Source organism: Podarcis cretensis (genome assembly GCF_951804945.1).
Source record: "Podarcis cretensis genome assembly, chromosome: 17".
Classification (NCBI taxonomy): domain Eukaryota; kingdom Metazoa; phylum Chordata; class Lepidosauria; order Squamata; family Lacertidae; genus Podarcis; species Podarcis cretensis.
The window spans coordinates 41323742-41340587 of NC_137187.1; the positions used below are offsets into that span (position 1 = coordinate 41323742).

General features: G+C 46.0%; 1 protein-coding gene across 5 annotated transcripts in view; it reads left to right on the forward strand.

The window, feature by feature from the left end:
- Positions 1-104: 104 nt before the first annotated feature.
- Positions 105-16846, forward strand: part of SHFL (shiftless antiviral inhibitor of ribosomal frameshifting) — a 28766-nt gene continuing 12024 nt past the window's right edge. For 2 of the 5 annotated variants that reach the window (XM_079958812.1, XM_079958813.1), the window contains exons 1-3: positions 2182-2300; positions 13724-13865; positions 16658-16707. In XM_079958812.1, coding sequence (XP_079814938.1) covers positions 2271-2300; positions 13724-13865; positions 16658-16707 — 222 coding nt within the window. In that variant the 5' untranslated portion in view covers positions 2182-2270. Of the gene's footprint in view, positions 139-1688; positions 1754-2181; positions 2301-13723; positions 13866-16657; positions 16708-16846 lie in introns of those variants that run through there. The other 3 variants (XM_079958816.1, XM_079958815.1, XM_079958814.1) reach the window with 3 other exon arrangements.

Genomic DNA, 16846 nt, shown 5'->3' on the forward strand with positions numbered 1-16846 from the left:
TTTGCGTTTTTGTTTTTGAGGCTTTTTCCGTTAATTTATGTTCTGTGTAGAACCCAGTTCAGCTCCTGATTGATTGATTGATTGACTGCGGAAATGGATAAAAGCCCCACATCCAAACAATGAATATCACCAGTGTAGGTAAGAAAAAACCACTAATTTTAAGTTTTATCATCTACAATACTGTCTTATTTAATTTATAGTATATTACATTGATTATTGCTTTCATTTTATGGATCAATGGTCTTGTTAGATAGTAAAATTCATGTTAAATTGCTGTTTTAGGGGTTGTTTTTTAAAGTCTGGAACGGATTAATCCATTTTGCATTACTTTCTATGGGAAAGTGCGCCTTGGTTTTGGAACGCTTTGGTTTTGGGATGGACTTCTGGAATGGATTAAGTCTGAGAATCAAGGAAGAACTGAGAAACAGGAAGAAACACTATGGATGGAATAATTGCCACACACAGAAAGGAGAGTTTGAATGCTTCATCTGTAGGTGCAGAAATCATTCAACGTGTCATTATGAATGGAAGTCATTAAAACTGCAGCTGCCATACAAAGGATTGGTATTTGGACTGAAGCGTAATTGAAATTTATAAGAGTTTGGAACGCAGAAACGTCATCAAACCATTAATTCTAGTATGTGGGGGGCCACCTAATTGTATAATTTGGCATCTCAATGATTAGTATTATTAATTGTATTATAATTTGGCATTGTAATGAGGCTATTACTGGATTGTTGTAATTGAAAACTAATAAAAAATATTTTCAAAGTTTTAGTAAAATTCTACCTCTCCAAGGCAGCTAACAATATACAATGCATCATGTACACTATAATAAAATGCAGTGGTACCTCGGGTTAAGTACTTAACTCGTTCCAGAGGTCTGTTCTTAACCTTAACTGTTCTTAACATTGTTCCAGTTACAGATAGGTAGCCGTGTTGGTCTGCCATAGTCAAAACAAAATAAATTTTTTAAAAAAATTTAATAAAAAAATTATCTGAAGGTATCTGAAGAAGTGTGCATGCACACGAAAGCTCATACCAAGAACTAACTTAGTTGGTCTTTAAGGTGCTACTGGAAGGAATTTTTTTATTTTGTTCTTAACATGTTCTTAACTTTAGCTAATGGGGCCTCCTGCTGCTGCTGCACAATTTCTGTTCTCGCCCTGAAGCAAAGTTCTTAACCTGAGGTACTATTTCTGGGTTAGTGGAGTATGTAACCTGAAGCGTATGTAACCTGAAGCATATGTAACCCGAGATACCACTGTAAGCCAGTTAAAAGGCAAAGTAGGAGATAAAACACCATACTAGATTAACCAAATCAGTTTTTAAATGCTCACTGAAGTCCTAGACACATTTTCATGGGAGTAAGGTCCACTGAAACCAATGTGACTTACTTTTGAGTAGATATGCATGATTGTAATAGTCAATGAAAAATATTAAATAGAAGGATGACTCAACCTCCTCCTTTTCCTCTGTGTGTGATAAAACTTGGCATTTTGACTGAAGGGCAATTAATATTTTGTTTTGCGTAGGGTGAATTAAAAATAAAATAAAGACCCAGGATGCTATTGTGAACAGCATGTTGTGTTAGGACCAGAGAGACCCCAGTTCAAATTCTGATGGAGCCTTCATGAAACTCAGTGCCAGCTATCTCTCCGCCTAGCCTACCACATAGGGTAGTTCGGGCGATAAATGGGGTATGGAGGGGAGTCAGAACAAGGTGTGATGTCCGAAGCTCCTGGGCCTAAGAGTGGGTTAACAAATGTAATCAGTGTATTCAAGAAACAATACAGGAATTGATAATCGTATTGGGGGGGGGGAGGAGCTGAGGGTGCGAAGCAGAAGAAACGAAACAGCCTAATTGCTCGCAAGTTTCGGCGCAGGAAGAGAGGCGACTTCGCTAGTCGCGCGAAGCACAAAAATTCCCCAGGTAGCAGACACGCCAGTGCGGAGCTGCGGGGGCCAGCAGGGAAGCTGCACCTGTTGAATGTTGGGGCGCCGAGGAGAGGAGCTGCAGCCCGCCCTCCTCCGCCGCCTCCTTCGCGGCGAGGGGCGGCGGGGTAGCTGGCCTCCTTCCCTCCAGAAACGCGCGCTCCCGGCGACGGGGAAGCGGGCAGCTGCGCGGCGAGGCGCAGAGCGAAAGTGAAAGCGGCGGCGGCGGCGCGCTGGGCTGCTGGGCTGGGCTGCTGGGCTTTGCGCGCTTGGCCCTCCTCGCCGCCCCCTCGGAGCGTCCCGGGCGGGCAGAGCCCCCCGCCTCTCGCCGCAAGATGCACCGGGCAAGGCAGGACGAGGTGGAGGTAGGCAGGGTCCCTGTGCGGCCCCCCAAGGAGGGAGGCAGGGAGAAGAAACACCCCCCGGCTCCCAGGGCAGAGCAAAGGGCCCTCGCCGCCCGCCCTTAGCAGCCCCCAAGGCAGGCATGAAGAAGCCACCATCCTCTGGTCGTGTCCATTGAGCTGCGGGGGCAGAGGACGGCGGACCTCGGTTTCAAACTCTCAGCCCAGAAGTAGCCCCTTTCTTAATCTGTCATGCTGGCAAGTTCTATACACTGTAATCTAATACGTAGTTTAAGGGGCCAGTCTTCTCCTGGGGGGCCGCATCTGTTCTCCATTTTTGTGCTACCACCATGAATGAGAAAATGTGCCAGTTGCTTCCTTACATTTCCAACATAGGTCACTTTTATCAGGTGCCATTAAGTATTGGAATTGTTTGGAATAAAAACATTTTTGGGAGAATATTCATTTTTATCACTGAGATTCTCCCCATTAATAATAATCGCATTCTGCCCCATATATCTAGATCTGTGGCTGGTGGCTAATATATATGTTTCAAAGATGAGAGAGAGAACATCAAGTAATACTGAGGAAAATCCTAGTTGTGATCCAGAATCACCATTCAAATAGCGTGCTAGAGAAGGCTTGTTGAATTTGACACCGAGCAAACCTCCCAAAAAGGTAGTTTGTGGACAATATGTGGCTAGCTATCTGAGCCCCAGTTTTACATGGGCTGGAGAGGAAAACATCTCTCAGCCTATGTGTTTGATCTGTGGTGGGAAGCTTTCAGATTCCAGTGTTGCCCCAAACAAGATGAAAAGACATCAGTTGTCAAGACATGGAAATCTGGCAAACAATAATGTTCAATATTTTGAACTGCTTTTGGAACAGCAGAAATGCCAACGTTCATGTTTCTAAAAATGGTTAAAAGTATCAGTTAAGATGCAAATTATATCTTGCAAGATGGCGGAATTGAAGGCTCAGCAAACAAAATCACACATAATAGTTTCCTCTCTTGCTTCCACTTCTGCTTCTGGGCTTCTTTGTGCCACAGACTCTCCCTGCTCACTAAACTCTATGGCCCCTTCAGTTTTGGATACCTCCTCCTCCCAGCCTTCTCCCTCTGACCACTCATTATTTTCCCACCACTACTCCCCAGGCTCTCAGCTGATGCCTCCCACAATTCCTCTTTGTCCAGCCAGTCCATGACATCAAGGAAAAGAAGAGCAAGGTGCTACATATCAAACGTTTAGTATTTGAGACCTTGACTAAACAGCTTCCAAAGCAGAAATTTGCTTGTGCTCCAGGTTATAATTACCGGTATGTGTAATTCCTTGGAGGTTGGGGGAATAGCTCTGTTACTCTCACCACAAAAATTGCAAAGGTTGTTGTGGCACCTTAAAGACTAGCAAATATATTGTGATGTAAGTGTTCATGGTCCAGAGCTCACTTTATCAAAAGCGTTGTCTTAATCAGAATCTAGAACAGTACAAAACTTTAAGAAATACAGGTCTAAATCACAAATTACAGCTACTTCCCTTCTCTATCTTGTCAGTACTTAGTTAAAAAGTTTACAACCATCTCCATGGTGCTGCCTCTGCTTGTCATTATTGATTGTCAATAGTTAGCATAAGCCATAATTAAAACTCATTTCAAAAGATGATTTATGGTGTGAAAGCTGAGTCACAAACTTTATGTGCCAGTTCAGACAGCATGCCTAACCATAGCTAAACTTCATTAATCCAGGTGCTCTTGGAGGAAACTGATTTTGTAGATCCATTTCAGTCTGGGTTTAGGCCCAGTTTTCACACAGAAACTGCTTTGGTCACCCTGTTGAGAGAGAGACAGGGAAAATGTGTCCCTGTTAATTCTCCTCTACCTCTCAGCAGCTTTTGATACCATCGCCCATGGTATCCTTCTGGAGTGGCTGTCTGAGTTAGGGGTGGGTGGCACGGCTTTGTGGTGGTTCCGGTCCTACATGGATGGTCATTCCCTGAGGGTGTTGCTTGGGGAATGCTTTTCAGCTCTGCAGAACCTTCAATGTGGGGTTCTGCAGGGCTCAGTCCTATCCCCCATGTTGTTTAACATCCACATGAAACTGCTGGGTGGGGTTATCCAGAGGTTTGGAGTATGTTGTCAGCAGTATGCGGATGACACTCACCTCTACTTCTCCTTTCCATCTGCAAGGGAGGCAGTGGAAGTGCTGGACCAGTAATTTGCCTTGGTAATGAACTGGATGAGAGCCAACAAACTGAAGCTCAATCCAGATCAGACTGTGGCACTGTTAGTGGGTGGTTCCCTAGACTGGATGGCTGGGAGGTTGCCTGCTCTTGATGGGGTTACACTTGCTGGATCCAAGAATTGAAAGGGACTGAGGCATACAGCCTAACACCACCTTCCAACCTTAAGCTGTCTAAGCCAGAGTTCGGCAACCTAAGGCCCATGGGCCGCTTCTGGCCCATGAGCTTCCTGGAACCGGCCCATGGCCGTTCCGTGGATCGGCATGGGGATTCTGTGCTCCCCCCCGCGGCGCCATTTTTTTTCTTGCCGTGGGGACTGACATCCCGGTCGGTAGAGTGCTGGAAATAGTGTGCGCATGGGTTCTCCTCTGTCCTGGAAGTGCGCCGGAAATAGCTTGAGCGCACGCATGGGTGTGCATGCTCCGGCCCACTAAGAGGTCTGCCAGTGAGTGGACTGACCTGGCCTCAAAAAACGTTGCTGACCCCTGGTCTAAGCTAAGGTTACCAGATTTTTTTCAGTGAATCTGGGGACACTTTTCAACTTCCTACTAAATAGATGGATTTTGTCAGGGGACTGATTTGTAAATCCGGGGACTGTCCCCGGCAAATGGGGACGTCTAATAACCTTAGTCTAAGCCAATGTATGAACACCTTTGCATAAAGACATCCTTGCCCTGTCAGTGTTCCCTGGTCTGTACACATGCAGAAATGAAAGGACATTGTGCTGATGTGAACAACACGAGGAAGAAAGAGCTCTGAAATGCATAAAACATAACCCCAGCAACTTCACTGCTGTCTAAGGCAGTGCGAGTACACCCTGAGTCAGACCGTGAGTCAGTCACTGACTGGCAGCAGCTCTCCAGGGTCTCAGGCCCTGGTGATGCTGAAGATGGACCTAGAGACCCCATGCCTTCAGCTCATGTGCTCTGCCACAGAGCTACAGCCCTCCAAGCAGCTTGGTTATAGCCTGGAGGAAGTAATGCATTCCCCCCTGCTCAGATTATTGTTGTATTGAGGACAGGACTGCGTGTTTCCCAAACACAGACTAGGCACTTAGTGGTAAAATAAGAGAGAAGGCATTCAACCCCTTCCCACACCTATCGTTTCTCCTCTCTTCCCAGGCACCTGCCTACCCTCCTCCAAATAGTGATTATTTTTGTCTTTGAATAAGGAGATCCTGCTAAGGGAACAATATCTAGGGTGGTGGGAGAGAAGTTGTGAGCAGGGGAGGATTAGCCATCCCCCTCCTTGCTGAGTCTGCTCTGTGAGTGCTCCTCCGTTAATATTATAAGGTTAGGAATCACATCTTTGCCTCATGACAAGTAGGCCTGCCCTCATAAATTTAAAATTGCAATGTATTTACAACACAAACACATGAATTCAGGGACAGGAGAGAAATGGCAAAACCTCTGCTTTCACTATGTTATAAGAAAAAGCGGCTCTTTTTCCCTTATGGGGTACCCAAGAGCCCATATAGAGTCCTTAAGTGGGTGCCTTATCAGTAGGAGAAAATAACAGAGGCCAACCAGAGTATATTGAGAAGCAAAGCCTGATCTTTATTAAACTGTTGGAACAGGCTCCCCCGCTCACCCCACACAGGAGGGAGAAGGAACCCAGAACAATGGTCTGTAAGTCCTTATATAGACTTTCGAAATTGCCCACTCTGTAGCTCAAGACCACCCCCAAAAACATCATACATACATCACAGAAGGAAGCAGTCTCCTGCAGAAATACATTACAGGAGGCGGTCTACAGCAGAAATCCTGCCTGCCAGGATACCTGACAGTGGTCACTGATTGCTTTAACTGGGCAGCCTGGCCATTCTTTTGTGATGGTAAATACTTATTAATTCCTGAATCCGGGTCACAGGCTCACCCTATTCATACACAAATCCACCCTTAAGACAGGTAAGCAAAAGACAATGGAGAGGCTTTCTCATTTCTTCCTCCTTGCAGAGAAATATTTGAGGTCAATTTGGGAGAGTCAAAATAACTTCAGGACTGCTCTCCTGTACTATTTATATACTTATGTATGTGTTTGCCTTGTACATTTATGAATGTTTATTTTATATTTGGGACCTTAGAATTCTTATAACAACTACCAGCATTACCAACCAGTTTTTGAGCAACAGTGCTGGGAAAACAGTCACCAATAACAACTTTTCAGTCACTTTAGCTTTTTATTGCTGTGCAGCTGACTGAGGGGTGCTGATCATATAACTTTGAAAGCTCATGTGTTAGCAACAACAAATTATGAATGTTTGGAATGCAAAACTACTGTTTGACCATGTTTATTAGCTGTATGGAGTTGTTAACAGAGAAATCTGAGGGTTCCCTTGGACAAAAAACAAGGACACCAGCCTGGAATACCAGAGCAAACAGCAGCCAGTAGGCTTGGTCTTTATTGAAGACTGTTGCCACAGAACTCCCACCTGTCACCAGGTGAAACAAGATGGAAGCCCCAAACAAAAGAGAACCCAAACTTTTATTAGCTGCTAATCCCCATGTTACATCCCCCCCCAAACTACATCACTAATACATCATGGTTACATCATGAAAGGGGAGGTCTGGTGGCAGTAATCTGAGCATCCTGGACCCTGCCCCATTCCTCCCCTTGCCCTCCACCACACACCCATCAAGTGAAGCAAAAGAGATATTTACATTTCCCTGTTTCCCAGCCAAGTTAATCATACCCTTGTGTCTTCATCTGGGTTTGTCATTTCTGGAATAGCTACCTGTCTGGCACTCAGGTATCAGGATGCCAGGAATTATCACTCAGGCAGAGTGGATCTCTAGGTCCTCATGCTCCGAGGGTGGGGTGCGCCACCTGCGGGGGCAGGGTGCCCAGCGCAGGCGGGGGGGGGGGGGAGGGGAGCCGCAATGGAACCCTGGGGATTGCGCTGCCAGGGGCGGTGTGCTCTCCCCGCACTCCTCTTCCTCTGCCAGTGGGCAGAGGGGCTGCTGAGTAGCTGAGCTCACATGTCTATATGAATTTCTGAAGTTTTCCCAGTGAGCCTGTACATAGATACATTGATCAGTGAATTGTTACATTTGGTATTGTGCAGCAAAGGCCCTTTGAATAGATAGGAAGAAACTGTGATGAAGTGTTTTGTTGGGACAAAAGTCACAAAAGTGATTATGCTGATTTTGGCAGTGGGCTGCATGTGCATGATATCTGCTGGAGCCCCCCCCCCCATAAATTCCTGCCACAGAGTGTTCAGCTGTTCAAATACCTACAAGCAGAAAAGGTCGGCTCACTGGCTTCTTTCACACACAATGCTAAATGGCAGCCATGGAGAATCCATTATTTGGAAGCAAGGCTGTTATAGAAAAATGGGGTTTGGCTTTTACAGTCCAGCTTTCCCTTTAAGGGACCAAGTATCCCCTAAGTTCATTATCAGTCGAGAAGATAGTATGAAGAGAGGAACCAATTGAAAGCAAGGAAGATTTTTCAGAGTCACCCCACCCCAATTGCTTGGAGGTGAGGACCCAGAACAAAGGGTGTAACAGCTTTTAAAGGCTTCAGAAATTGCCCAAAGACTACCAAAAAGCATTATACAGGCATCACAGAAAGAGGCGGTCTACAACAGAAATTTGAATGTATGGCTTATCTCCTGTCTGTCAAGATATCAGAGAATGTTTACTGATTGCCTTTTCCTGGCCAGTCTGGGCCATTCCTTTGAAACAGGGAATATCTTGACTCCAGAATCCATTTTCACAGATTTTGCATAGATATCTGCTCTTTTGACAAGTCTGCTTGGATAGTTATCAATACTCGTTACACATTTCACAGAGGAGAGGCTCAGGATTTCCTGCTTTGTGACTAGAGGAGTCTCAAGGCTGCCTAGGGGTCAGACATGGCTGTGGGATTGCTCTTTGTACTATTTTAGCACAGGTCTTACTAGTGATGTAGAAAAATTGGGGCTTGGCTTTTGCTGCCCTTTTGCTCTGAGTCCCCTAAGTCCATGATCGGTCAGGGAAGAATGGATGGAGGCAGAATCCAGTGAAAGCAAGGCAGATCTTTATTTTTCTGTTGCGACAGAGTCCCCACCCCCCTTTCAAGGAGGTGAGAGACCAAGAACAAGTGCGCAGGAACCTTTAAAGACTTTAGACATTGCCCAACAAAGATCACCCTAAAAGCATCATACATACATCACAGAAATCTGAGTGTTTAGCTTCTCTCCTGTTTGTTGGGATACAGTATCTGATAATGTTTCACTGATTGTATTACCTGGGCAGCAGCCTGACCATTCTTCTGAGATGGTCAGTGGCGTAGCGTGGGGGTGCAGGGGGGGCCGGCTGCACCGGGCGCAACATCTGGGGGTTAGGGTTAGGGGGCACAAATCCACGGGTTAGGGGGCGCAAATCCATGGGTTAGGGGGCGCAAATTACTTGCCTTGCCCCGGGTGCTGACAGCCCACGCTACGCCACTGGAGATGGTAAATACTTTAGTTTTTGAATCCAGGTCACAGGCCCACCCTATTCATACACAGATATGCCCTTGACAGGATTTGTAAGGGAAAAGAACTACTGGGAAAGGTTTCTCCAATATATTTCCTTCCTCAGAGGAAATATTTGTGGTTATTAAAATTCAAGATAAGCTCCATGATTGCTCTCCTGTACTGTTTCAGACATATGTGTTTACCTTGTGCATTTATGAACATTTATTGTATATTTGATACCTTAGTGTTCTTATAACACTGGTGAAAGTTATATTTCATCAAGAAATTGGTTGATTCATAGAGAAACAAGGCTAAGTGAAAATATCCACTGTAAATAGGCACATCTGGATACTTTGTTACCATATAACTGAGTTATGTTGCATAGGCCAAGGCCATTTGCAGAAGGGTTCCTATTGTATTACCTGTGGTTACATGCAGGGAGTTGGCTGTTTTCTGGACATGTATATGTTTAGATGCACCTATTCCTGTGATTTTATAATGGCATGGCATTAATTTCTCTAACAAGGCAAAGGTGCCTCAAAATGCAGCCACCTCTCCTTGGTGGCATGTGAGAGGCTGGAATGTGGCAGCTGGGTGTCCGGCATGCTGACAAAAACAATCTAAATCATTCACCAAGGAATTTCTGCTGCCTCCACAGTACCAGGACTGGCAGTACCCAGGCTAATCTCTAATCTTGCATGGACAAATTTCTCAAATGCAAATGGCTTGCCCAGGGGTCAGCAACCTTTTCCAGCTGTGGGCCGGTCCACCGTCCTTCAGACCATGTGGTGGGCCAGACTATATTTTGAAAAAATTCCTGTGCCCCACAAATAACCCAGAGATGCATTTTAAATAAAAGCACACATTCTACTCATGTAAAAACGCGCTGATTCTTGGACTCTCCGCGGGCTGGATTGAGAAGGCGATTGGGCCACATCCTGCCCCCGGGCCTTAGGTTGCCTACCCCTGGGCTACCCCATGGCTTCCACCTCCAGACCTTTGGTTTCATTAGAAACAGAAACCTCTGGCATGAGCAAAAGAGCCATCAGCACAGCAGATGTTTAAGTGCAGTGAATGTGTCTGCAGAAAAGGAATAGAGCCTCAGCATGACATCCCTCCCTACGCAATACAGTCTGGTCTGCCACATGTTCTGTTTCTAAGAGCTTCAGCAAACTGTGAGCAATTTTCCTCTGCTGTTGCATGAGGGTGGTGTCATGGAGACTCTTGAGGTCATGTTTATCTTGTGCAAACTGAAGGCATGGGGGCAAAGGTAGGAGGAGTATCCCTTGTGCAATGCTGACGCAATCTCAAACAAAGTTGCCCTCGCTTGCCAGCAGGGCTGCCTGCCTAGTGATAAGGTTCGCCTGGTGCCTTCATTACATACCTTCAGGTGCCAGGCGAAAATATTTATCTTTAACCAGGCATTCATCTTATTAACATTCTAGGGCCTTTTAAATGTGTTTGTGGGAGCAGGGTTATTGGCTTGTTTTTGTTTTGTTATTTATTTCGTATTGTCATTTTGTATTTTTATTTGTGAACCGCCCTGTGATATCCAGATGAAGGGTGGTGAGCCGTCTGTTAGGGTGTGTGTGAGTGTATCTGTCTACTATCAGGTTTCCAGTACAGCAGTGGAGCCCCAAGGGGGGGGGGCAGGGCGTAGAGGGCACCCGCCTGCGTGCCACAGTTCAGGGTAGGAGAGGGGCAGGGAAGCTGCTGCCCACTTCCTCCCTGCTCTCTGCCACTGGGTCAGGCCTGACTCGGCAATGGAGGCAGAGCTGCTGGGGACGGGCGCACCTTCCTGGGGCTGATGTGAGATGCTCTCTGCTGCCAAGTGGAGGTACTGCAGCCGGGCGCAAGGTGCCTCGCAGCCAAGAAGGGGGGGGGGGTAACAGCATTGCTGCTGACTCTCCTGCTGTCCATCGCTGGGTCAGACCTGACCCCTCAACAGAGCTACTGTGGCTCAGCGCACCTTGCTGCGGCTGAGGAGTGTGCTCTCTGCAGGTCACTGCAGAACTGCTGCCGCTGGGCGCAAGGTGCCCTGGCAGCCATCCACTTGCTTGCTCTCCTCCCGCCGTCAGGCCTGACCCGGGTGGCGGAGCTGCATCAGGCACAAGCGCCGCAGCCAAGGCGCAGCTCCTTCTGGCACGGAGCTAGGTTCTGATGAAGGAGCCTGCTGTGGGGGCGCCTGTTTGCACCCCCTCTCAAAATTGCTCCCGGGGCCACGGCTCTCCCCAGTTCCCCCCATGCTACGCCTCTGTTCCAGTAGGTATCTGTTGTCCTTGGAAATTACATCTGGAAATGATGGTTTTTTTGTGCTCCTAAATTACATTTTCATACATGTGGAACATTTGCCTAGGCTCTGCAGATGTTGTAGAACTCCAACTTCCATCAGCCCCAGCCAGCATGGCTAAATGGTCAGGGTGATGGGAGTTTAGCAACGTCTGGAATTCAGCACATTTGCTAAAGATGGATTTAACACACTGATAGCCATCACTTCAGGGATTAAAATAACAGTAATAGAAGGTGCAATTTCTCCCTTTCTGCCATTCCAACTTAAATTATACACACACGTGCACAGAGCTGCTATAGAAGCATAGAACTGTAGGAAGGGACCCCAAGGGTAATCTAACCTGACCCCCTGCAATGTAGGAGTCTGACTATGGCAGAAGAGAGTGGTACTATTACTTCACTTGATCCGGACACTAGACTTCTATTTATGTAGCGTAGAATAACATTAGCTTATTTTGCTACTGCATCACCCTGTTGACTCATGTTAAGCTTGTGGTCCACCAAGATTCCTAGATCCTTTTCACATGTACTACTTGTAAACCAGTGTCCTCATCTTATATTTTTGCATCTGGTTCTTCCTGCATAAGTGCAGAACCTTATATTTATCCCTATGGAAATTCATTTTGTTAGCTTGAGCCCAGTTCTCCAATCTGTTAACGGTCACTTTGAATTCTGATTGTCTTCTGTGGCATTTGTTACCCCTCCCAGCTTGGCGTCATCTGCAAATTTGATGAGCATCCCATCAGTTCCTTCATCCAAGTCATTTATAAAGACCTTGAACAACAACAGGCCCAGGACAGAACCCTGTGGCACCCCACTTGTCACTTTTCCCCAGGATAACGAGGAACTAGTAACCTTTGTGTTCAGTCAGCCAGCCAGCTACAAATCCACCAAACAGTTCATCCCACATTTTAGCAGCTTCTCTGCATGAATAATCATGGGGGATTTTGTCAAAAGCCTTACTAAAATCAAGATACACTATGTCACCAGCATTCCCCTGACCCACCAAGCTTGTTAGTCCATCAAAAAAAGAAATGAGATTCATATGGCATGACTTATTTTTGAGAAACCCATGCTGGGTCTTAGTAATCACATCATCCTTTTCTAGGTGCTCACAGACTGCCTGTTGAATTATCTGTTCTAGGACCTTTCTTGGTATCAATGTCAAGCTCACTGGTCAGTAGTTACCTGGGTCTTCTCCCCAACCCCCTTTTGAAGATGGGACAACATTTGCCCTCCTCTAGTCTGCAGGAATCTCACCTGTTCTCCAAAAATTCTCAAATCATAGACAAAGGCTCTGAGATTACATCCGCAAGCTCCTTTAGTACCCTTGGATGCAGCTCACCAGGCCCTGGAGATTCAAATTCATTTAAAGTACCGTATTTTTCGCTCTATAAGATGCACTTTTCCCCTCCTAAAAAAGTAAGGTGCGTCTTATGGAGTGAATGCAGGTTGCGCAGCTATCGCTGAAGCCAGGATCAGTGCGCACCAATCCCTCTTGCTCTCCTGGCTTCAGGGATAGCCACACAAACCTCTTCAGGGCAATGGGAGGAACACTCCCCCTCCCCTGAAGAGGTTTGGCACGGCTGTCCCTGAAGCTGTGGAGAGGCGCTGCGCAGCTCTTCCCTCTCTGCGCAGCGCCCCTTCAGCGAAGCGGGAGGAGAAACAGAGCCCCTGCGCAGAGAGGGAGAGAATATTGTTCTCCTCCTCTAAAACTAGGTGCGTCTTATGGTCGGGTGCGTCTTATAGAGCGAAAAATACGGTAGCTAGGTGTTCACTTACTACCTCTTTTCCTATCTTGGGCCATAGCCCTCCCCTCAGATTATTTATTCTGTTAACACCAGGTTTGGCATCACTTTCCTTTTGGGTGAAGACAGAGGCAAAGTAGGTATTGAATAGTTAGTTCCGCCTTCGCTTTGTCACTTAATAGCATTACTCTGTCTTTGTTACTTCATGTAGAGGACCTTCCACTTGCTTGTTCTTCCTCTGCTTTGGACATAGCTAAAGAAACCTTTATTATTTTTTAACCTCTCTTTCAAGCCAGAGTTTTAGCCAGCCTGACTTTCACCCTGCAACTGTTGATTACTCATGTATACTTCTCCTTTGTGATTTCCCCTTTCTTCCATTTCCTATACATGGCCTTCTTAACTCTCAGCTCATCTGTCAGCCCCTTATGCAGCTACATCAATTTCCTTAGATGCCTCTCAATTTGCTTTTGGGCCTCCATTATTTCTCCACTAAAGATGTGGGAGTGGGGTTTGCAACTGCCACAGCCTGGGATGAAAGTGTTAAATGACGCACACACACAACTGTTTGTTTGTTTCAAACCTGATGTGATTGTTAAAGTTGGGTTTTGTGTCACGTCTAGCTTAGCCCCAATGAAAGGAGTGGACTTTAGAAACAACCCTGGCTAAGCTATGCAAGCTTCTTCTTTTTCTCCCTTGACCAACTGACTAACTGCTCTTACACTTCCGGTGCAGCTGGAGAAAAGTGTTCGTCGACTGCGAGAGAAATTTTATGGGAAGGTGAGCATCAAAACGGCTACGGTGCTGATGAGGCAGTTCTGCAACAATCATGAGCTCGCTTGTAGTCGCATCATTCTCTGCAAAAATGAGCTGGAAGGTGAGTCAGCCATTCGTGCTGGTCAGAAGCATTGCATTGTATGGTAGAAGGGGGTGCCTGCAGGGCCATTAGAGGCATCTCCATATTGCAGCTGGGGAGTCTGAGAGTGCTTAGAACCATAGAACCATAGAGTTGGAAGGGAACCCAAGGATCATCTAGTCCAGTCCTCTGCAATGCAGGAATTTCAACTAAGGCATCCATAACACATGACCAAACTGTGGGAAAATACAGTCAAATATAACTAGAAAGCATAGGGCTAGTTAATGAATGAAAGGGTTAAGATCATAGAACTGTGTTCCTAGACTCAGTTAGGTCACTCCCCTCACCCAGAAGCGTGGAAATTAAGTTTCTTCCTGGGTTCATTCTCTTTCACCATGTGAACTCACCGAGATAGGACATGGCTGAACTTGCTCACTACAAGGTCAGACTGTGTGCCCAGAGCTATTTCATTATATTTTGTAAACCCAATATTTTCTACCTGTGTACTTCTTGCTGTGGCATGGAATAGTACATGAACCTGACCTTTGGATTTTTGTAAGTAAAGCCTTTAAACTTGCTAATGGTGTGCTCTGTTCATTGCAAGAGGCGAGGGGAAGTGCTGCAAGCAGCTACAACAGGATATTAAAAAGGTCTAACAGCCTATATTCCTCACACTTCACTGTGCTGCATGATTCAGTGTTTTTAAATTCTGCTGAGGGCTCTGTCCTGCTGGAGAGTGCGTGTAGTCCTGTGCTTTGGATCTAGGGATCCAGCCAAGTCCTTTATTAATTAACACAAATGATCTATATCTACTTTTGTCCCCATATACCCAGCCACACACCCAGCCTTTGCTCCCTTCATCCATGACGCCTGGGATTGATGGGAGTTGGAGTCCAACAACATCTGGACGGATCTCCTATACCCTGGGCTGCAGGCTGCAGTGTTAAAGTACTAGGTTAGGCAAGGTTTTGTGTAACTACAAAAAGCCCAAGTTGATGCCTGCCTGAACAGGTTGCCCAGCCTACTACTACTAGGACATTCCTTCCATGCAAGACCCATATAAAATAGTAGAATTATAGAGCTGGAAGGGACAGCAAGGGTCATCTAGTCCAACTCCCTGCAGTGCAGGAATCTCAAAGTATTCATGACAGAAGGTTGTCCAACCTCTGCTTAAAAACCTTTAATGAAGGAGAGTCTACCACCTTCCAAAGGAGACAATTCTACTGTCAAAAAGCTCTTACCTACAGAAAGTTCTTCTGTTTAGTCAGAATCTCCTTCCTTGTATCTTGAAGCCATTGGTTCAAGTCCTGCTCTCCAGAGCAGGAGAAAACGAGCTTGCTCCAGCTTCCATGTGGCAGTCCTATTGGAAGTTCTTCTACTGTTACCCTGCAGAAATGGGGAGCCTCTAAAGAGGGCAGGCACGTGAATGAGGGCAGCCCAGCAGCTGCAGCACATCTGACTGGCACTCCAAGAAGTACCTTCACAGTACATATACAACCGCCATCTTGTAGAGCACAATATATTGATGAAGCTTGCTAATGTCAAAGGAGACTGATGTATGGGTGACCAAAAGAAAAAGTAGAAGGAATGAATGAAGATTGTTCTGCCATTGGACAAGACAATCCTTAAAACAGTTTATCATTTATTTAAACAATGTCTATACCGCTTAACTGCAGTCGTCTCTTATTGGTGTATAAGAAATACAATACAGAAAAGGTAGAAGTTCCTCTGGTCTCTCACTGCACCAGCAAAATCAAAATACCTACCCACATGACGCTCCCAGAAGCTCCATTCATATACTATGAAAAAGAATGAAAGTTTATTGTTTTCCCCACATGCCTATTTCCTCCCCTGTGTCTCCCCACTTCTCATTCCCCACCCCAGCCCCATACTGCCCATAACAAAGATGTCTCAAACTGAACAGAACTCACCTTCCTGACTTTATGATTTGAAATTCAGAGACACTGAATGTACTTTTTATTCATGAAAATCTTTTAATAAAAGCAAAAAGAAAAGAAAAGGTAAATGTTCAAATAGTAAAATCAGACTTCAGTTACAGTGCCTGCTGGAATAAAGAAGTCTTCAGTGGGCACCCGACATTCAGCAGGGAGGCAGGGGCTGTCTGGCCTCAACTGGAAAGAAGTTCCATAAAATTGGGTCTACAGTACTAAAAGCTCCAGGTGGATCTGAGCTATGGGGGACCAGTAACCGTGACTCCCTCAAAAACCTCAGTGGCTGGACAGCAATATAAGGGATTAGGCGTCCTGGATCTGAGGTGTTAGTGGCCCTGTAAATTAAGACCAGAACCTTGAACCTCACCTGAGCCACTATAAACTTTTGAGCACCTGAGTTAAGTGCTGGCAATAATCTGTCCCCATCCACCTTTTGCACCAGCTAGAGCAGGGCTTGTTTTACTAGAAAAAGAGGCACCAGAACTTGTTTTTAGGGGAGCACCCACCCAAAGTTGTTGTTGAGCTTTTTTGGTGCTTTCTGCACCATCAACACCGCAAAATAAACCTGCCTCTGATGCACAGCTGCGAGCCGCACAACCCCAAGGAAGGGGCGCAACACTAAAGCCCTGAGCTGGAGTCTCCAGGCCAGACCCACACAGAGTGCATTGCAGCAGCCGATTAGAACAAAGGGTACAAGTCGATGTAAACTGACTTGTGTTTTATACAGCTCCCTCTCCTCTGGTCACAGAATGCTTTCAATTCCTAGCGTCAGCACATTTACATTTCACAGTTTGAGACCTCCTTCCTAACAGCAACTCACAGTCAGCCTGCTCTAACTTTGTGGTGTTGCTGTTTTTTTAGATACGGACCCAGAAGATGGAGAGAGCCTCGATGATGATCCTGTGGCTTTGGTAATGCTCTGTCCGTTTATCTTAGGCAGAGGTGAAAAGCTGGGAAAAGGTAGATGAAGAGTAAGGAGTCAGAAGCTACTTTTAAGGGGCATTTATAGATACTGAAATGTTAAACAAATGAAGCTCTTATTAACCCAAC